We start from the raw sequence: 23,122 nt of genomic DNA on the forward strand, positions 1-23,122 counted from the left end.
AGGCAACTAGAGAAATTAGCTTAATGTGTAAACATAATAAACCCTGTAAACATAGAGTTACTAATAATTGTGCAAGTGTAAAGAATGTCTAGTAAAGGCAAGTACTATACATTTAACTCAGTTCTTCGGGCATACTTAGAAACACTGCTGTGCGGAGCGTTAGCTTAACGTTGGAAGAAGGAATTCTTTGGCCCAAACTCCAACACGAGAGGACGACTCTCCCGATGACGTGCAGGCAAGAGGACGGCACTGACGCTCTTCGCCCTCCGCGGACCTGAACTCACTTCCGTGTCTAACACCCCACTTTGCTTAGTAAAACCTCATAGTAACAAAAACCAAATACTTTTACAATGACGAAGTAAACGTTATTTGTTTTTTTTTTTTGTTTTTGTTTTTCTGCCAGTGAGTCAGTTGACTAAAAATATAGCTAACACCCTTTCCAAGGTTGTCCCACAAGTCTGGGCAGCAGGGCGCAGGAGGGCAGGTCTGCAGAGGAACAAACAGCTGCGGGCAGCACTCGGGATACTGTCGTTTGCTCGATATGAAAGTAGCCTTTCCCAAATTTCAGTTTTCCGTCTCGAAAAGCATCCAACTTTTCACACATGACACTTATCACAAATATTTCACAGTTATAATTTCAGTAGTTTAAGAAAGGACTGCCTGGCAAAGACTGGAAGAGAGGTAAATGTTAAGGACACAACTCACTATTTCAGGCACAAAGGACTTAGGTCCTGGAGTGTGAACACCAGGGTAGAAGGAAACAACTGTGTAAATGCAACACATTATTTTAAAGTGGAGGAAATGCTGGTACAGTCGTCACACATTATTTCTGCTAATGCTTTTATATGATTTTCTCCAATATCTGGGAAGAACCAATGGCTAAGTTTTAGTAGTTCCCTGGATAATTTTAAGTCAAGATGTTGCTATACAAAACGTGGCAGTAAACACACCGTAGATGGTTATTTGTAATCTAATCAACTCCATCAAAACCCTGAGTGTTCTCAATCGCCACCTGAAGTTTATCCCATAATTCTTCAAATGATTCATATGGTGGCAAGTCTAAGCGATTAAAGCTGAAAGACAGAGAGAAACTGGTTATGACACACTGACGAAGCAAGTAGCACCGTGGCGAGCACAGTAAGGCAGCTGTCTGTGATGATGTGTTCCAACGACACTAGAAGACGTCCAGTCACCAGGGAGAAGGAAGATACAGGACTGCTCTCTAGGCATGGACTCTCCCCAGGACCTCTTGGTAAAATCCTCTTGCCCCCCACCTCCCAATGTCTGGGTTCCTTTGTTATTTTAACCTCCAAAAGGCAATGGTCTAGCCCCTCTTGGCATGACCCATCATTCATGCGATAGAGGCAACATATGGTCAACAGTTGAGGTTGGCATTTCCAACGTGCAACCACCTGGACTCCAAGCTCCAGCCTACCTTGGGTTGGTGTTTCTGCCTCTTCTTCTACCCCTCCCCCACCCCTCCCCCTCCTTTCCCTACCCCCCTCCTCCACAGCTGTCACTAACAGCACAGAGGGGACTAGGCCTTCTATACCAAAAACTTTGCTCTCTGAGAACGTACTCTCTCAGGGTCTAAGAGCCTGCTTACCATGTATGAGCTCTCGGCAGCTTTTCAGGGGTTCCCCACTGTTCAACTGTAAAAGACTGTGGTCCATTGGAGCCTGTAAGGAAGACGAGTTGCCTTGGTCTCACTTACTCTTTACAGGAAAGCCTAAGTATTTCACAGCTCACGTTTTCTGTTATAGAGCTTAAACGTACAGAGGACTAATCTAGTTTCTTTAAACTCAAAAGAAACGAAGGCCATCCTGTGCTTGATGGCTTTACTGTCCAGCCACGAGGCCAGGATTCTCTTCCAGCCCCGCTCTGCCCCAGGCTGGGGCGGCCCACGGCGCTGTCTCCTAGCCCTGCGTTTCTGTACACGGCCTCCTTCACAGGCACACAGAGAAAATGAGCATTTTCTTTCTTTTGTGCATCCCACTGAAAATAGCTTTAACTTTTCTGAGTATAAAATCTTGCTGCAAATAATTAAAGCAATCGAGGAAAATATAATAAAGGATGTAAAAATCACCTCAACTCCACTATTAACTCTGAGTAAACATCCCACTCATCATGAATCCTTTGTGCATTTGCATATAAATAGAACTTTATGGGCATGTGATCACGTTATACATGTTACATTTTTCTTTTGTTATGGACATTTCTAGAAAGTCTGTTTTCCTTTGGTGTTTTCCTTTGGCTCTTCGTCTCCAATTCTCAGCATCCTCCAACCACTCGGGTAATCAATGCTGACAACCCAACATGTAACCTTCCATACTTTCCTCCATGTCCTGTTTTCTCAAAAGAGCATAACTTTTCACACATCACCCATCACAATTATGTTTACAGTTAACACTTCGGTACATTTTGTCATTATTTGTTTTCCATAACAGGGCGTCTTATCTATTTCCCTGCCTCTTGATTGTCTCAAACAATCCATTGGGAAAACTCCCTCTAAGTCAATTGATATAAACTGAACATACTTTTTATTGGCTAGATAATATTGCATTGTATTATTAATATTTTGAAGCATTGTCGTCTTTTGTAAATACAAAAAAAAAACTGACTTTCTTTTTTCTTTTGGTTAATCCTCACCCAAGGAGAGATATATATATATCTTTTTTTTCCCCATTGATTTTAGATAGAGTGGAAGAGAGGGAGCAGGGGAAAGAGGGAGAGAGAGAGAGAAACACCGGCGTGTGAAATCAGTGGATGGCTGCAGGCCTGGATGCACAGAAGAGTGAGGGACAGACAGAGAGAGAGATTTGTCGTTCTACCTTTCCACGCACTCATTGGTTACTCCTGCATATGCCCTGACCGGGAATTGAACCCACAACCTTGGTGTATTGGGATGAAACTCTAACCAACTGAAGTACCCGGTCAGGTTTGATATCTTTAAAAGCAAGTAAATGTCATTCTAATAAACAATATCTTAAGAGATATGAGACAAGTTGCTGTGCTCTATATCAGAAAGAGTACTTTTTTTTTTTTAACAAAACACACTTCTAGAGCTATGAGGTAAACAGACCAGAGAATAGTTTGATAGTATATATAAAATTTCACTGTATAGAACACTTAATTAATAGTAGCTATTCTGAATAGCAAGGGAGAGGTGCATTCCCATCCCCAGACCTGCCATTTCCCACAAGGCTGAGACATAGCAGCCTAATGAGATTCTCCACCTCCCGCCCCCAGGCCCCTGACACAAGGACTCCATGACCAAATACGTTTGGAAAGTCTGCTCCCCGCCCCCCCACCATAGTAAAGGTTCTGAAGAAGTCCCAAAGAAATCAATGTAACTTTGCTTAGTCCAGTGTTTCCCCATATATATCCTACCATGACTCTCTATTTTTTGCTGTACACTTACTAACATTCCGTGAAACTGGACACCTGCCCCTAAGCTCTCACAGGCAACACTGTTACTGTCCTGGATGAGAAATTTAAAACTCAAGAAGGGAAAGTCACTCAAGTCATTTTGTGTTTCCAGTTTTGCTTTCTGACTAGAAGGTGTACACATAGTTTGGCCCACTTCTGTGTACCTAATTATGTAATTTAAAAATCTTTTTTATTAAATGAAATGTCTGTACAAATGATAGAGGCTTGAAGACCAATCAGCCATGAAAAGGACCATTGGCTCCATTTTAAGTGATGTATGGGAAACACTCACCATACAGTTCAGCAAATCCATTCATAGGCACACGAGATGTGCCGGTGACAAACTGAAGGAGTCTGATTCTCTTTTCCGAGTCCATCATTAACACAGCCTGAAGAAGATAAATGCGGTCGTTAGGACTGTCATTGGAAAAAAGGTGCCAAAACGATCCTGAAAAATATGCTATCAGAATTTAGTTAGAGCATGAATGATCACTTAGTAAATTTGCATGAAATTTGTGTTTATGGGTGGCTTACAAAGTTCTTGAAAACTTTATTTCCAAGGCTTATAAGAGAGGATAGCCTAAAAAAGTGACAAAATTTCTTCTCAGATGTGAGTTGTGGTTTTTAAAAAAATTATATTTATTGTATTATTGCTTGGTATACATATTTCTCCATAGGACTGAAAATCACACTTAAAGGAGCCAAGAAGGAGTCATAGACAAGACACTGCAGGTTATTACAGGTTCTCTTGAAGAGTCCCTACTTCAGTAAGAAACTAAGTGCCTATTTTTCCTGTCACTGCCATTTACTACATTCCGAACATTTTATTTACTTATTTATAAATATGGATGGAGGCTGGGACCATCCCCAGAAGGTAGATGTATACAGTACAAAGTCAAAGATAATTTTTGCTGGGCTATATTCTGTCTTATCTATAAGAGAAGTTAATTAGTATAGTTAAATATGATTGAATCTATGGACAGTAATTTATGAAAATGGAAGCTGTCGATTACCTTCCAAAACCACTGGATGACTTGATGATTGACGCTGTAGCCATTTTTATACTTGGTGTGTTCTCTCCAGTCATTCACATCGACATCTCCCAATCCACACATAAGAAGCTACATAAAAAGAAAGGTCAAACTGCAGACAAGGAAAGTAATGAGTACAAAAGTCCCGTTTTAAAGCACAAATAGCATTTCTTACCTCTAGTTCATTCTCATCAAAAATTTTGATTAGATCCTGTGGTATTAGTTCAAAAAATCCCTAGAAGAAAGAATGTATTTAAAAGACCTGGTTAGCAGTGCCAGAGGACAATCCTTTACTTCAGCTCCTGGGTGCTACTGGAGGAATCCCACATCCACACAGATTCCCACCATTACACATTCACGGGCTCGAAACACAACTGGGATTTCAATATTGGCAAGAAAATATGTGTCCCTAGTCTGTTCCCTCTCACTGATTCCTCAAAGTGGCAATTTTTGTTTTAATCCTCACCCGAGGATATTTCTCCATTGATTTTCAGATAGTGGGAGAGTAGGAGAGAGGGGGAGGGAGGGAGAGAGAGAAACATGGACGTGAGAGAGACACTCGACTGGCTGCCTCCCACACGACCCCAACCAGGGCCCGGACCCAACCAAGGGCTGACGCTCCAACCGCTGAGCCAAACCAGCCAGGGTCAAAATGGTCATTTTAAAACTTCCCCATACTCCTCCAGCCTCCTCCTCCATGTTACCCCTTCTTTACAGGAGATACTTTCTATCTGAGAGAGAAGTAGAGGCAGTTATGCAGGATGGAATTCTCTCAACCTTCCACATCCAACCTGCGCCAACCTCCACACGGCTCCCTCCCCGCGGCAGAGCAGGGGCACCACTCCCTCCCTGTGCTTCGCCTACTTCCTCAGGGTCCTCACTGGCCTCCTTCTCTCTATTAGCTCACTCTCTGTGCATTTAAATTCACTCCAGCCTTATCTACCTGAAAAACAAAACACCTTTCTGCTCTTCACAGCCAAGTCCTTGACAGTGTTACGTGACCGCATCCCTGTTCCCCTCCTGTCCATCCCTCCACCCCGAAGCTGACCTCTGTGCCACTGCTTCCCCAGAGCTGTCCTGGGAGAAAGTCAAAAGCAACTCTGTGGCTAAATCTAATAAACACTTTCTAGTTCCACGTCTTATTTGACTTCTCTGTAGTATATTGTTGAAAACTGAAACTTCGTCTGCCGTTGACGGTTTTCCTCTGTGCCTCTGTCAGCCTTGGCTACTTTCCTTTGAAGAGTCCTTTTGTTCGGCGTCTGCCCTTTAAATGTTGTTGTTCCCAGGTCTCCACCTACGGCCATCCACTTTCACCTTCCTGTTCTTTCAAATGTTCTGTCTTGTCTGGTCCACAGCTCCACTACACACTCACAGACGATTCTCAAATCCATGCAGCCACTCCAAGAACCTGTCAGAGACTCGCCCTCCCCTGCGGACCCCCCTCCTGAACACCGTTCACATGGCACACAGCTCTCCTCCCAGCACCACGACCTTGGTTCCTAGTCCATTCTTCACCCGGCTCACTGCAGCTCTTTCCCAACTAGCTCCCTCCTTGAATTCACGACATGTACACTTCCAGAATGATCTGACTAAAATGTACACTGCACCTTAATGCCACCTTCCTCCCCCTTGCTGGACTTCAGCGAAAACACAAACAGGCCCTTCATAATCTGGTTTTTGGCCAGCTGTCCAGGCTTAGTTTTGCCTTCTGCATCCTGTTCTCCAGGACAGGAATTGCTGGCATGCTGGCTAACGTGTGCACAGACTGCCCCACTGCCAGACTTCACACGTGCTGCCCCTCTGCTCAGGACTGCATTTCCCGCTTCTGCGGTGGGCCGACCCCTCCGGGCCGTCCCTGCCGCCCTCCACCCCTGCCCACTCTGGCTTCTTCCTCTCTTCCGGGCGTCCCTCGCACTTCAGGCTTGTCTCTGTCCATTTCTCGCTTCAGATGCTCTGTCCCTGACAGCACGACTTACGCCTTTTTGCCTGATATCGCACCAGACACATAGTCAGTGCTCAATATTGAATGCATGACAAGGCATGTGATAAATATTTAACAGAAGATTTTAAGATAGCTTAAGAAATGAGAGCCCTGACAAGAGCCTAAATGTCCATCAATTGGAAAAAGTTGAAATAACGTATTAGTTCATATTACGAATAAAATGCAGCCACAAAAGAAAGGTAGTTCCATATCTTAACATGGTAAGGTCTCCAATAAATATTTGATAAAAGAAGAAGAGAGGTCGCAAACCAACACGTACAGTGTGGTCTCACTTAGGACAAGAAGCAAATGGCATCTCCCACCATCCACCCGACAGCGCGGGCTCCTGCGCTCACCGCGGTCACCGGGGGTGGGAGGAGCGGGGCTGGGGAAGGTGCGGGCAGTAACAGATGTGAAGAGGGACAGCGTGGACCCCTCGAATGATTGAGTTTGTTTTTTTTTAAATCCTCACCCGAGGACATTTTTACATTTATCTTCAGATAGAGTGGGAGGGAGAGAAAGAGAGAGAGAGAAGCATCGACGTGAAAGGGACACTTCGAGTGGCTGCCACCTGCACGACCAACCTGGGCCGGGGACAAACTGCAACCGAGGTACGTGCCCTTAGCGGGAACCGAACCCGGGTCTCTCTGGACTGCAGGCCAATGCTCTAACGGCTGAGCCAAACCGGCCAGGGCTCAGATGTCACTGAGTTTTAACAGTGACATCTATTCATTTACTATTCTGTTAATATAAAAATATAATCAAATTGGTAAGTCACATACTACTTTTTCTCAGGAGTGATAAGCCCCAATATTTACAATTTATGGATTGTCTTTTGAAATACAGAAGGGCAAACAAGAGAAGACGAATACCTCTTTAAAAGCAGCCATTTGCTTCTGGATTCGATTCACAAATCGCCACTGTATTACAAGACTGAAAGAAACAAAACAGTCCGCTTTTGCACATGAACCAAGAAAAAAATATGAAGGTATATTTATTCTTTTTACAAACAAAAAACATGCAAACAAACAAAGACTAGTCACGCCCAAGGTAAATGCTGAATCTGAGTGGGCAATACGGCATTGTTAGAGGGAAAAAGAATATCTAGACTTTAGCTACTGGGGAAGAGAGAATGGATAGGGTCTTCCTAGAAAGAAGCACAAAATTATTTCCAGTAAAGTATTCAATAAAGATGGTAAAATACTTACTAACAAAATACTTACTAAATATATTCCTTTTTGTTCTTATTGGTGACAACTATTTCTGATCCACCAACTTTCAACTCATGCTGATGTGTCTAAAATTAAGCACGATACCTTGATATATTGTTTTAGTGAAAAAATAAAGTATCTATATTATAGTTATACCAGAAACCTGGTGTTTTAAATTAAATCCATTCAAAAGTTAAGAAAACTTAAAATATCAGTTTTTATAAAAATAAATACAGAATGAGTCAAATGTTAAAGAAAGCAGAAATTCTTGCTGAGAGACAGCTTTTGTTACTGGAAAATATAAAAAATAGAGCACAGAAATGTTTTGAGTATATACATTATTTAACATCTAAACTAGTTATAACTTTTTTTCGTGATTCATGTACTATTTTAATTAATCAAAGTTTACAAACCTGTCCAAAAAGTTCTTCATCTATGACAAACCTGAGGTCCAGTTCTGTTGGATCATTTTCAAGAATCCATCTTAGTGAATTGTAATATTCACTATCCTAAATGGGGGAAATTATGTATTTAAAATTTGTATACATATAAAAAGAAAACACCTGAACCTACAGAGAAAGTATACGGAGAGTGTGAATGAATAATTGGACCAAATATGAAAAGGTCCTCGGACACTTTTTACTCTCTTTCTCTCTCTCTCTCTCTCTCTCTCTCTCTCTCTCTCTCTCTCTCTCATCATAGAAAGAAATAGATGACGCCCTGGCAGGTTTGGCTCAGTGGGTATAGCGTTGGAGCTGTGGACCAGAGAATCCCAGTTTGGTTGCCGCTAAGGTTTTGTACCTCGGTTGTAGTTTGTCCCGCCCCGGTTGGGGTCGTGTGGGTGGCAACCACTCGATGTGTCTCTCTCACATTGATGTTTTTCTCTCTCTCTCTTCATCCTTTTCTCCCTCCTGCTCTATCTGATGATAAATGCAAAACTGTTCTCAGGTGAGGATTAAAAAAAAAGAAATGGATGATTAGTATGTGTGAGAATAAAAATGTATAAATCAGTCGAGTGATGCCTGCTTAAAAGTTGAGAGATTTATTTCTGTGTGGAAGCAGTAGAGATACAAATCCAGTCAGAGGACAATAAAGCAGTTTTCAGATGAATCCTAACTTCCACGGGTACCCAGGAGCACCTGGCACCTTTCCCATGGGGCCCGTGAGGCGGTGTGTGAACTGTTTCAGTAGCATGAGGAGGCTATCATTTATAACTGGCCCAAGTGAAAGGAAAACTTCAAATACAGAACCTCCGTGAACAAACTCACATAACTGTGCAATCTTATGATTGGAAAAGATTTATACTGTTCACACTGATACTGTGTCACAGAAAAGGGATAAAAATGACCTTGGTACCAAGGGAGAGGTCTAGAAATCCATGTGCACACACACTGGGGCTCTTCAGCATGGGCTCTAGTCAGGGATGTAATCCTTGTGTTTCTGTTATACGCAGCAGCCCCATCTCAAGGTCTTGCCTTTGAACTGCTATTTTGAAAACATACACCATTCATCATAAATGATCAAAATTAAAATACTGATGTGAGAAATACATTAAAATAGCATATTGAAGTAGGGAGAAATTTACTGATATCTGCAACTTTCTTTGAAATGCATCAGAAAAATAAAATAGATTGATGAATAGAGGGGGTGATAAGTAAGTATAGAGTAAAAAAAAAAAAAACAGCCAAATGTCAATTGTGGAATCTGGATAGTGGATACAGACATGTCCACTGTAAAATTATTTAAATTTTTCATAATAAAACGTTGGGGAAAATGTTCATTTGTATTTTAGAACATTATAATTGATGGATTTCTTCATTATTAAAAGCTGTTTAAAATATTCAGTTGCCTGTTAAATTATATTCTCTCTATATTTTAATTGAAAAAGACATACCACGGATTCCATATCATGAAGTGTTATTGGTTTGTGTAGCATCATCTTATAAAATGGGCGGATGAAAAAACCTAGCAAAAAAATCAAATATTTAAGAAATGATTACCAAGTAAAAGAAATCAAATCATCACATTATAATATAATAATTATAATTACATATATGCTGAATACTAACCATCCAACAATTTGCCGTGATAAACTGCCATGCCAGCTACCCGGCCAATAAACTTGAAGTAAGAGAGGTGATCTTCATTACACAATCCAGAATTCGGATTTATCTGTAGGGTATAATTATCCCTGCAAAGACAACCACATTTAAATGCTTCTCTCTATATTCACATACAAATTTTCATATGACAAATCATTATAAATCATCTCCCTCTTTTTAGAGTTGTTTACCTCTATTAGAACCACATTAGACTATTGGATTTTAATGGTTTTAAAAACAGTGATTTCTGTCAAAAGGTAGAAACAATCTAAATGTTCATTGAAAGATAAATGGAGGAAAAAAATGTGGTATATACACATAATGGGATACTATTCAGCTTCCAAAAGGAAGGAAATTCTGACTCATTCTACAGTATGGTGAACCTTGAGGACACAGTGTTAATGAAATAAGTCAGTCACAAAAGGGCAATACTGTATGATTCCACTTATATGAGGCATCTAAAGTTGACAAATTCATAGAGACAGAAAGTACCATGGTGGTTGCCGGGACCGGGGGAGCTGGTATTTAATGGGCGGAGTTTCAGTCTGGGAGGATGACCAAGTTCTGGAGGTGGATGGTGCTAATGTTTGTACAACAGTGTGAAAGTACTGATGTCACTGAACTGCACACTCATTGTAAAATGGTTAAAATAGCAAATTTCCTGTTAAGTGTATTTTACCACAATTTAAAAAAGTTAATTTTGAAGGAACATTTGTGTTGCTCTTCCTTTAGGCGCATTGTAACATACGTGTTCCTTGTACCACACAACCCTGCTACTTTAAAAACAGCGACTTCATTGTTCTGTACATATTCATTGTAAAGGTGCTTACGTAGCAGAATATTCAAATAACCCATAGTAAGGGTTAAACATTTCCTTGGAGATTAGGAAGAACCATTCTCTGGCGACTCCTCCGTAATCTAATCCTTTTTCACCATCAAACTCAATCCACAGGCGGGCCTTGAGGAAGTCTGCTCTCTTGACGCCCATGATTCTCCTGTAAGAGTCCTCGAGAACAGTTGCACGGCGAAGTTTCATTTCTAATTTGTTTGGAATGTCGTTCTGAAAACCCAGAGAAGAGAGACTCCCGGTTTAAATCAATTCAACACTGTGGCAAATTTCTCTCTCGTGAAAGTTACAAAATTCATTGTATTCTATGTTGTTCTCAAGACCCTTTTTCAGGGAAAACATGACTAGCAACACGGCCTCTATTTCCTCTTTGGTATGACAGAATTCATACATTTTCTCTAATCACTTAATCACATAGACTTCTGGTTTTTATAGCAAGCAGCAGCTACTGACGGTGGTGATCATGCTTGGGCGAAGGCGTTTCGCGAATAGTCCTGTGCATGTCAGGTTCCCATGAAGACCCCCCTGTGGCTGCTACTTGCTGCCTGCCTGTGGGTTCAGGGTTTTGCCCTCCCTCCACCTTTCTTCCTCGGAGCCTATGGTGTCTACTCACTAATAGGTGCTAACTTTTACAGGCACTGTTCCCAGCATTCTAATGAGTTAACTCATTTACTCCTCAACACCACTATGAAGAAGCTGCTACTATTACCTCCATTTTATGGGTGAAGAAACTGAAGACAGAGGTTAGGAATGTTTAATTCCTGAGTCTCTGCTCTTAATGAATGTGCTAAATTGTTAAGGAAAAGGCAGAGGTAAAAATTAAAGATAGCTCAAGGCTTTGCAGCATTGGTTTTACTTATTTTTTAAATTTTATTTTCAAGTTTTAAATAGTCTTTATTGTTACAAAGTGGGTCCTACTATTTTTTAAAATTTTAAAATGTTTTTATTGATTTTTTAGAGAGAGAGGAAGGGAGAGAGATAGAAACATTGATGTGAGAGACAAACATCAATCGGCTGCCTCCTGCACCCCCCCCACTGGGGATCAAATCTGCGACCCAGGCATGTGCCCTGATCGGGAATCGAACCAGGACCTCTCGGTCCATGGGACGACACTAAGTCCACTGAGCCACACAGACCAGGCTGCAGCACTGGTTTTTAATATATACATATATATTTTTTAATCCTCACCCGAGGACATTTTTTCATGTTTTTGTTCAGATAGAGGCGGAAGAGAGAGAGAGACAAACATCAACGTGAAAGGGACACATCGAGTGGCTGCCACCCACACAACCCAACCAGGGCCGGGGACAAACTGCAACCGAAGTACATGCCCTTAGTGGGAACCGAAGCCAGGTCTCTCTGGACCGCAGGCCGATGCTCTAACCGCTGAGCAAAACTGGCCAGGGTGGTTTTCAATATTTTTATCTCTGTCTTGGTGTTCTGCTCTGTGGCTGTGATGTATCCAGATATGGATTTCTTTTTTTTTCCATCCTCACCTGAGGACATTTTTGCATTCATCCACAGATAGAGCGGGAGGGAGACAGAAAGGAAGAGAGAGAGAGAGAGAAACATCAATGTGAGACAGACACATCGAGTGGTTGCCACCCACACGACCGCAACCAGGGCTGGGGACAAACTGCAACGGAGGTACATGCCCTTAGTGGGAACCAGACCCGGGTCTCTCTGGTCTGCAGGCCGACACTCTAACCACTGAGCCAAACCTGCCAGGGCTGGATTTTGTTTTTTAAATGATGCCTGGGACTTTTCATTGAACAGGATTCAGATCCTTAGCCTCTTGCGCCATGCTTCTCAGTCCTCCTTCTGGAATTACTCGTCTCTTCACCATTCATCATGGTTTTATCTTTGTATATCCCTTTGTTGCATTGCGGATAATTTCCTCACAAATATTACCTCTTAATCACCAATATATGTCACGATGGTGAAGAACATGGACTCTGGAGCTTTGATCACATTATTTAATCTCTCTGTGCCTCAGTTTCCTCACCTGTAAAATGTGGTAACAGTCCCTTCCTCACATATAAAGAGCTTCCCAGACAAGCAGCAGCTAAAGGAGTTCACCACCACCAAACCAGTACTACATGAAATGTTAAAGGGGCTTTTTGAAGACAAAGGAGAAGGAGAAGAAATAAAAAATATGAACAATAAAATGGCAATAAATACATATCTATCAACAACTGAATCTAAAAAAAAAATAAATGAACAAGCAGAACAGAAACAGACTCATAGACACAGAGAATATTTTGATAGTTGCCAGATGGGCAGGTGGTTGGGGGAATGTGTGAAAAAGGTGAAGGGATTAAAAAGTACAAATTGGTGGTTACAGAATAGTCACAAGGATGTAAAGTACAGCACAGGGAATATAGTCAATAATATTCTAATAACTATGTATGGTGTCAGATGGATATGAGATTTATTGAATGTCACTTAGTAAGTTATATAATGTCTAATCATTGGGGTGTACACCTGAAACAAATACAATATTGTATGTCAACTCTAATTTAAAAATAAAAAATTATTAAAAAAAACTTTTCCCAGCAATATTTAATATTAACTGATGTCTTGGGCCAATTTTAGAAAGTGATGTTTTCCAGGAATTTGCATAAATTGATTTTAAATGCAAAAGTTTATAATATTTTTAAATTTTCTCTTTTATGTGAATTGCTGATGTAAATGTGATTTTAATCCTCTTACACTTATGAGTTGTTTGTGCTTTATGGGTTTTTTTCTTTTTCTTTATGACATGTCTAGTATTCCACACAAAATAATTTAAAACACATTTAATTTACAATTTTAAAAGTCATTTCTTCATTTACTGTTGCTTTTTTAAACTTTATGTGATTTTGGTATATTCTTTTTTTTATTCTAATTTATAAAACTGATGTTGAACTCATTAGTATACTACTTTCTTAGGGAGAATGTAAGGCTATAAATATCCATGAATGTGTTTTCACTTAATTCTATATTCATTATTAGTTAGTTACATAGATTTTCAAACCCCATTATGATCTCATTAAAAGTACTTTTATGGACAACAAAGGTGGGGACAGGGTGGGGAGGGAGAGAATGGGGGAATCAGTGGGGGAAAAAGGAGAAATATCTGTAACAAAAATAAATTAATAATTAATTAAAAAAAAAAAAGTACTTTTATTCATCTCAAAAAGTCCCTTCCATATAGCGTTATTATAGAGATTACATGAATAATACATGTAACTTGCTAAGAAGACTGCCCAGTGTGTAGTGAGAGCTCAATGTAATTTCATTATAATTTTTGTTCCATATCTCCTGCTGCCTGGAAGACACAAACAATTAGATATCGTAACATGTTTATCTGTTCAGCATGACAAATGGAGAAGTTAGTTCTTCTATTTCACCAGCATTTTTTACTGAAAATATTGCCTGGCTGGTGTGGCTCAGTAATTGAGCATCGACCCCATGCACCAAGAGGTTGTTGGTTCAATTTCCAGCCTAGGTTGCGGGCTTGATCCAGTGTGTTGATGTTTCTCACATCAATGTTTCTAGCTGTCTCTCCCTCTCTAAAGTCAATAAAAAATATTAAAAAAGAAAAGATTGAAAATATTTACCAGACAATTAAATCAACAAAGACTTAAAATCCCAAATAATTTTAAGTAGAAGACAAATTTCCAGAACAATTTTGACACAGTTGTTATTGAAGATGAGTTTAAAGAGTTGCTTATATTTTAGAATTTTATTTAGGCTTAAAATATTTGCACTAAACAACTATTACATTTCATTTTTGTTAAATTTTGGATTTTGAATGTGCAAAAACAGGCTTCTGGCTTAGAACACAAGAAAATGTAATCCAATATAGCCACCTAGTGGTAGTCTTCCTAAACTGCAGGGAAAGGGGGAAAGGATGAGCAAATTAGGAAGGTATTATGATACTTGTCTTTCTCTGTTTGGCTTGTTTTGCTTAGGGTAATAATACTTTCCAGGTCCATCTATGTCATCTCAAAGGATAAGAGATCATTCTTTCTTATAGCTGCATAATATTCCATTGTGTATATGTACCACCACTTTTTTATCCATTCGTCTACTGATGGACATTTGGGTTGTTTCCAGATCTTAGCTATTGTAAATAGTGCTGCTACGGACATGGGGTATATATATTCTTTCTGATTGGTGTTTCAGGCTTCTTAGGGTATATTCCTAGAAGTGGGATCACTGTGTCAAATGGAAGTTCAATGATCTCACTTACTTGTGGAATATAATGAACATAACTGTCTGAGGAATGGGGTAGTCCCAGAGATGTGGAAGTGGGGTACAGACTGACAAGCCCCAGGAGAGGGCGTGGTGGGGGAGAGATAAACCACAGAACTTATATGCATGTGTGCATAAACAATGGACATGGACAACAAAGCAGGGGCAGAGTGGGGAGGGAAGAAGAGGGGGGAATCAGTGGGGGAAAAAGGAGAAACATCTGTAACAAAAATAAATTAATTTTAAAAAAGGTATTAAAAAATGATCATCACCAACAGAAATAAAATAGATGGGTAAATAATAAGTATAGTTCCAAACATATTGAATTTGTGGTGATGGAAAAAATATAGTGAGCACATGTGATAAGTACAAGAAAACAAGCAATAAGAGCACTGTTCCAACCACAATTGTGTTTTCAAATTATGCAGAGATGTGTTATATTTGAAGCTGTACAGAATGAATTGACTATCACTGGAAAACAATGGTCAAAACAGAAAAGGAGTCCTCCTACACAATCAAAGACTAGGAGATAATCTCCTGAGCTACTCTTGCTCAGATTCTACAAAGCCCAAGCCCCACTAGGAAACTATGTTAGAGTTTTTTCAAAGTAAACTTTTAATATTATTTTTCTAGGTTACAGGATATTTTGAAAAACAAAGACATAATATAACTGTGGTCTTTAATGATATATCAAAAAATAAGCATTCTTTCCCTATAAGAAACTAAAGTTGTTACAAATATAGAACAAATTCTCTATTACCTTTTTCTTTTCGATCCCTTTCATCCATTTAAAAATGCATTTCCCATTACTTTTGGTATATATAACATTCATTCCTAAGAACTCATAAATATCACTAACCTGCTTCTTCAACTTTCTTCGGAAGAACTCATACTTTCTTTTGTAATCCCTGGAGTAGGGCACTGCCTTTAGTTGAAATTTTTAGAAGAAATAAAGAAAGTTTAGGTTGTTTTATTTTGGAACAATTTTAAAAGTTCCTCTCTGAGTATTTTATGAACATAAGTTAAAGACATTAAAAGAGGATATTTGGAAAGAAAAGTTTAATTTAAAGAAAAACAAATACAAAACTTAAAAAAAATTTAATATCTCTGTTTAAGATAAAATTGCATCCAGCAATTCCTACGGCTGTAATTTTCATCATTCAATATTCTTGAAATACAACATGCCAGAAACAGGAAATTTCTTCCAAGTAGAGAAATATTAGAAATGAAAATTTCCATTTTTAAAGAGACTTTCAAAGTGATTTCTCCATTAAGGGAACAATTTGAAAAATGTACTTTTCCCTTGAACTTTGAGGAGTTGCCTTTTTTATCCATTATTTTAAAATACTAAACATGGAGACTAACGAAAGATCTCAAAGAACCATATCTTCAAGTTTACTTATTTTTGTGAATTAAAAACAATTAAAATCTGAAAAACTAAAAATGGAAACAGTAGCTATATAAAAGAGGATAATAATTTTCCTATTATTAACCTGACTCAAGGGTAGTTTAACATCATACATGGCAATATTTATACTTAAATATGAATATGTCATATATACGGATGTCTCATATATATATATATATATATATATCTTTTACCTTACATATACAACAATTTCTACCAAAAAGTTCAAGACACAGCCCTGGAGTGGATAGGGCGCTAATTCCTCACCCGTACACTCTGGGCTCCTCTCCAACCTGCTGTGTATTGACAACACTTCTTCAGGCAACGGCAAGTATGAGCCTGAGCACAGCAGCCACTGCCTTAGCGTTCTGACTGTCTGGCTCACTAGTCTCCCAAAGCTACGGTGTAGAAGGACAATGACCTTATATGCCTTTTTCAAATATCTGAGAGCTGGAGTGGGGGTGGTGACAGAGGATAGAACAGCAAATGTGCTTTGCTCTCGATGCCAGTAGGGTTATGCCTTTGACCATTCACCCATCAGAATATGCTGAGACAAAGAGACTTACTGGTCCAGTTATTGCTACATTCTGCAGCCGAGGATCTTCCCATTGTGTTCTTTTTATATCTGAAGAGAGAGAGAAAAAAGATGTTCTTCATTCTTACGCACAAAATTCAATATTACGAAAATAGGGTAATGAAAAATCACGTTGCACGTACTGTGATTTATGTAGAAGATTCTTCCATCTGTATGAGTTCTTTCTTCCCATCCTGGCTGTAATGAAGAATGTATTTCAATTATTTTACAAAAGGGACTTTAGATGTATGCGTAGAAAAATATCATTGGTGATATGGTTAATTTAACTTGCATATTTCATTCTCAGGAGAAGCCATCAACATTCAAATAATAATATTACTTATAGTTGTTCAAGAACTACTACCAAATTCCAGAATACAAACAGTTTGAGATAGCCAAGTTAGACTGATGGGTAGCAGTTCTATAAACTTACAGGTAAAGGCCCCAGGTCATTGGAAGAATCAAGTGATGTCTTTCCTCTCAGGTGAGCTGGAATTTTCAGTCTTGGATCTTCCTTTTTTGGTAAAGTAAACAAAGAAAACAATATACATGCACAAATTTTAAAATCATAAAAGTTGACCTGTTACTATGTTTTCTAGTATCAAAGGATATTTAAACTATTCTTTTATTTTACTTGCTTAATCTGAAACATAATGGTTTCTCCATGTAAAATCTATCATTTTCAGGCTACAGTCTTCAGTCCTCAGAAATCAGAGTAGGATCCATGTTAACTCATCATCTCTTTCTCAGAAACCATTCGGAGTATTTTGCCCCACTCCCTGGGGATTATGTCACTACACAGGACTCTTTCCTAAATAAAAACTGGTGAAAGGGAGGGACAGTGAACTGGACCACATGCTGTTTCTGAGGCTCTGAACATGCTTATTGGCACCTATCTGTTAAGGTGTTGATTTATTAATATTTTTGAAAGAGAGGATGGTAAGCTCAAATAGGTTATTAAAAATCAACCAAATTGTTTAAAAAGAGAACAAATTTAAATTTATTTGAATTAATTTATATGTATTACTATTTTAATATTTTATTAAATAATTTATTAACTAATTTTAGTTTTTTTTTTTCGGTACCCTGGCCTTTTAAATAAATTAATTAATCAAATCTATTTATAGTGCTACTAATTTTTCTATTAGTGGTGGACTAAGTGCTAAACAACTTTAAGCCTTGTTGTATACTACCTAGCCTCACAAGCTTTTTTTTTTTTTTAAATATTAAATGATGTACATGCCCTTAGCGGGAACCGAACCCGGGTCTCTCCGGACCGCAGGCCGACGCTCTAACCATTGAGCCAAACTGGCCAGGGCTAAATATTAAATGATGTATGGATTCAAAAGTATAAAGACTCATATAAAGGCAAAGGATTATTACTAAATATCTTCCTAAGCACTTAAGACTAGTGAGTTAAACACTGGATATAGGAAGTAAATGTATCTACATGACAATCCCCCCCAAGTACCAAAAATAGTCATCAACATATCTTGAATAAAAATAATACTATTACAAATTCAACATATCATTAAATGAATACTAGAAAATGTAGGTGATACTAAGGTGCACGTAAAGATTACAAAGAACTCTACATAAGAGATTATTACTGTTGTTATAAATTTAAACTAAAGAGTATTAAAGTTACCCAGGTGGTGGTTTTGGTGTTGTGGTCAATAAAGAAAGGCCTCCCATTTGGTGCATGCCGGACTTCCCAGCCCTTCGGAAGGAATCCTTGCTCCATTTCAGACGGCTGAGTCACCTGCTGTGCTGAATCACTTGTGGGGACCTGTGGTTCAGGGCTTGCAGAAAAACTCTGGCTGGATGGCAGCTGACTGGTCTCCACTGTGGCCTAGCACATTAATTAATCATGTTGTAATGTTTTATAGAGAATATAAAAATATCTGTGGTTAAAAAGGTAACAACCTGCAGGCAGAATATACACTTATAAATAACCCTAAATACTGGAGGTTCATTTTTTAAAATAAAGTGTTTTGTTAAACTTTGTTTTTAAAATAATTTATAATTTCTCAGCTAATTCTTGAGCAGTAAGATACTGGTTAACAAAGCTGTTGATGCATGTGACTGAGGAAGCTGGGTCACGGGCCTGTGCCCGACCTGCAAGGGAAGCCACAGTGCAAGCTGGAGGAGGCTGGCTCTGCTCATACAGTGGGGAATCGCCAGACACCGAAGTGGATGCAAATGCTGGACGGACAAAATGAATGGCTAATATCCACTAGAGAGATGGATAATTAAAATGTGATATAGTCATCTGATGAAACATTAGGCAGGAGCTAAAAGAAATAATATACTGGATCTATATATGAAACAACATGGATAAGGTTTTTAAACAATGTTGAGCAAAAAAAGATTTAGAATTATACATCTTTGCAAAGTCTGAAATGCATGGACAGAAACTATATTTTGCACTGTTTAGCTCTCTGTGTAAATATATATAATAGGCTAGAAGAATGCCCAACACATTCAAGAAGGTGGTTCCCCTCTGGGGAGTGGGACCAAGTATTTGGCTAAAAGAAATTTTGTTTTATTCGTCAATTTTTATTTTTAAAAATAAAATATCTATAAATGAATACGGCAATTTATTAATGGTGATAAATTCTGGGAGTAAAAAAAATAGGTATTTGCTATATTATTCTCTGTTCTTTTCAGTGTTAAAACATTTCTCATTAAAAGAAATAATGATAAGATAAAATAAATATTTCCCTAAACACAAGAAAATATTGCAAAAGCATTCACTGTTGTCAAGGACAAAATGCCATCAACACAAATTTCTTTAATAGATACAAATCACTAAGATTATCTTTTAGCTAAATAATGGTCTTAGCCATTCAAATTATAAAATTACCCAATGGACTAGATCATTTACGTTATCCTCTTATTCCCAATTGGGCTTGTTTTACATAATGACAAGTGGTAATTCATGCATATCAGAGATCCACAGGAAAGAGGAGACACTTAGCACCAATATCAGAAAATAGTTAGAATATGCAAGAAACATCCCGTATATAACACAAAGTGACGCAATAGCTTCCACAGAAAGGTGATGGTTTCAATTATGTAAGCAAACAACTTAATGGACGACTGCAGGGTACCTGTACAGTGGGCTTTGTCCACGTAGTGGTTCTGGAATTGTGATCTACATAATACGATCTTCCTCTTTCGTCTTGTTTTTCTTCCCAACCTGGTGGTAATCCAGATGAAGTAGGCAAAAGCTACGGTGAAGAATAATGGGAGAATTAAATATTACCAAGAAAATTTTCTTTTAAAAAGACCACATCCTTTTGTCACGGCTAGCTCTCTTTAAAATGAAACATATTTTAAATCATATTTTGAAGTGTACAAATAAAGTATATAACAGTGCACTTAAATAAAACAGTAGACCATAATGATGAGAGTGATAACACTAAAAAGACATGACGGTAGAATATTTTTTCCAAGATGGTACAGTGGTGGAAGTTGCATTCACCTCATCCCATGACGACATCAAAATTACAACTAAATTACTGAACAATCAACCTGAATAGCCAGAATAACTATCTGAAGACTAGTTGAACACAAGTATTATAACTAAGGATTTACAGAAGAAGCCATGTGAGGCTGGTAGGAGGGGTGGAGACATGAAACATGCTGGCTCCACACCCACATGCCTTGGCTGAGAATTGGAGGGATATCTCACTTGCAGATGTCCACCCTGAGGAGCCAGGGGTCTCAACCCCATGCTAGACCCCCCAACTCAGAATAAAAGTGCTGGGAGGAGGAAGAACAGCCTCCATAACACCTAGCTGTGAAAATCAGTGGGGATTCCACCTGCCCAGGTGAGACAGAAGGCTGATGGAAACCCAAGCAAACTCTTAAAGGGCTTGCACAAAAACTCAGGCACAAACTGGGGACTCCAGCAGAGGGATGGCAGCTTGGCAGGTGCCTGAGTCATACACAGAGAAACTGAGTTGTGTGGCTTCAGAGAGGGCTGAAGGGACAGCCATCAATGTCCCTGTGTTGAATCCCTGTCCCACACCACACACAGATGCCATCTTTCCTGGGTCAAGCACTGCCCTCTAAGGGCATTAGCCTGGTGAGCTACACTAGTCCCACCCTGGTGACTCCCAGAGGCCCTGCCCTACCCAACTCGGTCAGAGTTATAAACTCTGTCAGTGGCAACCAGCTAGGGCCCACATTGCAGTTTTTCTTGTAAAACTTGAGGAATTCTGGATGCCAGAGATACACAGGCAGAGACTGAGTTGGGAGGCTTGAGGGCAAGGGCATCTTCCTGCATGCCTGACAGGTGCCATCTTTCCTGTGTTAAGCCCTCCCTCCACACACATATTCCTGGGATGCTGCACTAGCTCCACCCTGGAGATACCCTGAAGCCCTGCTCTACCCAACTCGCACACAGCTGTGGATTCAGACTGTTAGCAATCAGCCTAGGCTCGCATTGCAGTCTTTCTTAAAAAAACTCTTTGAGGAAATCAGGGCAAGCTGGGGGGTGGGGGAGGGGAGGTGGCAGAGAACATGAAGAAACTGAGTTGTGTGGCTTTAGGGCAAGAGCCACCTTTCTGCATGACTGACAGGCACACTTTTCCTGTGTTGAGCCCTCCCTCTTAATCTGCTTTCGCCTGATGAACTCTACTGGCTCCACCCTGAGGACTCCTTGAGACCCCACCCCACCACAAAGGTACGCAGGCCCCAGGCAAGTGACCGCTGGCCTCAGTGTAGCTTGAAAGTTTTACTGAGTAGCCTCAGACCCAGCACTGGTGCAAAGTAGAATCTGTAGTAACCTGGTGAAAACCACTCACCCTTACCTGGTGACTCCCTGAGAACCCCACACATATAACTTGTGTATTGCCCCAAGCTCCTTCAGTGGCTGAGCCTAACGGGCAGCTGGCAGGCAGTGGTGGGTCTCAGGGTGCCTTGGGCCTTTTGTCCCAGGCCTTGTACTGGTGGCAGCTAGCCTCAGTACAAAGCGTGGCCCCTTCCACCCTCACCAAGGCCCAGCACAGGCAGCTACTAACTGTGGATTGCTTTATAGCTCCTAAAAGGTAGCCTAGAGCCAGTCACAGGTAGCATATGACACTGACCTGCACCAGAGTCCTTCCCAAGAGGCCCCAGAACCAACACACATGGTGGCTGGCTTCAAACCACAACAGATCATGACCCAATTAATTCCAAAAGCAGTATACCCAAAGGGGGGTCTTGGCAGGCACCAGACCCTGCAGGGGCAAATTCCGTTTCATGGGGTAAGTCCCCATGCAGCAACTCAGACACTGTGATGGTGACCAATTCTCATAGCCAGCCAGTGGAGGATCAGCCTCAGCCCCATCAACAGATATATTAACAGCAAGCAAGGCTCAACTACAAAAGGAAGGTATATGTAAGCTAAACAAGGTACACTCCTGAAGCACCTGGTTCAGGTGATCAGGAAGACTGTGCCACTGTGTCTCACAGGGCATATACTACTTAAGGCCACTCCACCAAGAATGGGAGACATAGCAGATCAACCTAATACACAGAAATAAACACAGAAAAGCAGTCAAATGGGGAGACTAAGAAACATGCCCCAAATGAAAAAAACAAACAAACAGGAGAAATCTTCAAAAAAAGAGCTAACAACATGGAGGCAAGCAATCTACCAGATACAGAGTTTAAAAAAATGGTTATAAGGATGCTCAAGGAATTCAGTGAGAACTTCAACAAGGAGAGATAGCAAGCATTAAAACATACACATAGAAATCATAACAAAGAACTGGTCAGAAATGAACACAATATCTGAAATAAAGAATACCCTAGATGGAATCAACAGAAGATTAAATGAATCAGAGAACCAAGTGAGCGATATGGAAGACAAGGTAGAAAAATAAAATACCCAATCAGAGCGGCAGAGAAAAAATAATTTTAAAAAATGAGGATAGTTTAAGAGACTTTTGAGACAACATTAAGTGTAACAACATCCACATCATAGGAGTTGCAGAAGGAGAAGAGAGACAGCAAGGGATCGAGAACCTATTTTAAAAAATAGTAACAGAAAAATTCCCTAACCTGGTGAAGGAAAAAGACACACAAGTCCAGGAAGTGCTGAGAGTCCCAAACAAGATGAATCCAAAGAGGCTCACACCAAGACACATTATAATTAAAATGGCAAAGGTTAAAGACAAAGAGAGAATCTTAAAAGCAGCAAAAGAAAAGCAGTTAATTACTTACAAGGGAGCTCCCATAAGACTGTCACATAATACCTCAGCATAAACTTTGAAAACCAGAAGAGATTGCATGAAATATTGAAAGTGT

The 23,122-nt window shown here is 39.7% G+C and overlaps 1 protein-coding gene across 18 annotated transcripts in view; it reads right to left on the reverse strand.

The window, feature by feature from the left end:
• Nucleotides 1-375: 375 nt before the first annotated feature.
• The window catches only part of NEDD4 (NEDD4 E3 ubiquitin protein ligase), a 126,218-nt gene continuing 103,471 nt past the window's right edge, over nt 376-23,122 (reverse strand). For 17 of the 18 annotated variants that reach the window (XM_036262981.1, XM_036262957.1, XM_036262964.1 and 14 more), the window contains 17 exons: nt 19,936-20,055; nt 18,471-18,674; nt 17,256-17,336; nt 16,966-17,020; nt 16,815-16,873; nt 15,700-15,765; nt 10,585-10,814; nt 9,722-9,843; nt 9,547-9,617; nt 8,066-8,161; nt 7,665-7,738; nt 7,314-7,374; nt 4,636-4,695; nt 4,443-4,550; nt 3,722-3,818; nt 1,607-1,679; nt 376-1,073 (listed from right to left, as the gene is read on the reverse strand). In XM_036262981.1, the coding sequence (XP_036118874.1) occupies nt 971-1,073; nt 1,607-1,679; nt 3,722-3,818; nt 4,443-4,550; nt 4,636-4,695; nt 7,314-7,374; nt 7,665-7,738; nt 8,066-8,161; nt 9,547-9,617; nt 9,722-9,843; nt 10,585-10,814; nt 15,700-15,765; nt 16,815-16,873; nt 16,966-17,020; nt 17,256-17,336; nt 18,471-18,674; nt 19,936-20,055 (1,680 nt within the window). In that variant the 3' untranslated portion in view covers nt 376-970. Of the gene's footprint in view, nt 1,074-1,606; nt 1,680-3,721; nt 3,819-4,442; nt 4,551-4,635; nt 4,696-7,313; nt 7,375-7,664; nt 7,739-8,065; nt 8,162-9,006; nt 9,138-9,546; nt 9,618-9,721; nt 9,844-10,584; nt 10,815-15,699; nt 15,766-16,814; nt 16,874-16,965; nt 17,021-17,255; nt 17,337-18,470; nt 18,675-19,935; nt 20,056-23,122 lie in introns of those variants that run through there. The other variant, XM_036262939.1, reaches the window with a different exon arrangement.

Source organism: Molossus molossus, unplaced genomic scaffold (genome assembly GCF_014108415.1).
Source record: "Molossus molossus isolate mMolMol1 unplaced genomic scaffold, mMolMol1.p scaffold_m16_p_1, whole genome shotgun sequence".
Taxonomy (NCBI): domain Eukaryota; kingdom Metazoa; phylum Chordata; class Mammalia; order Chiroptera; family Molossidae; genus Molossus; species Molossus molossus.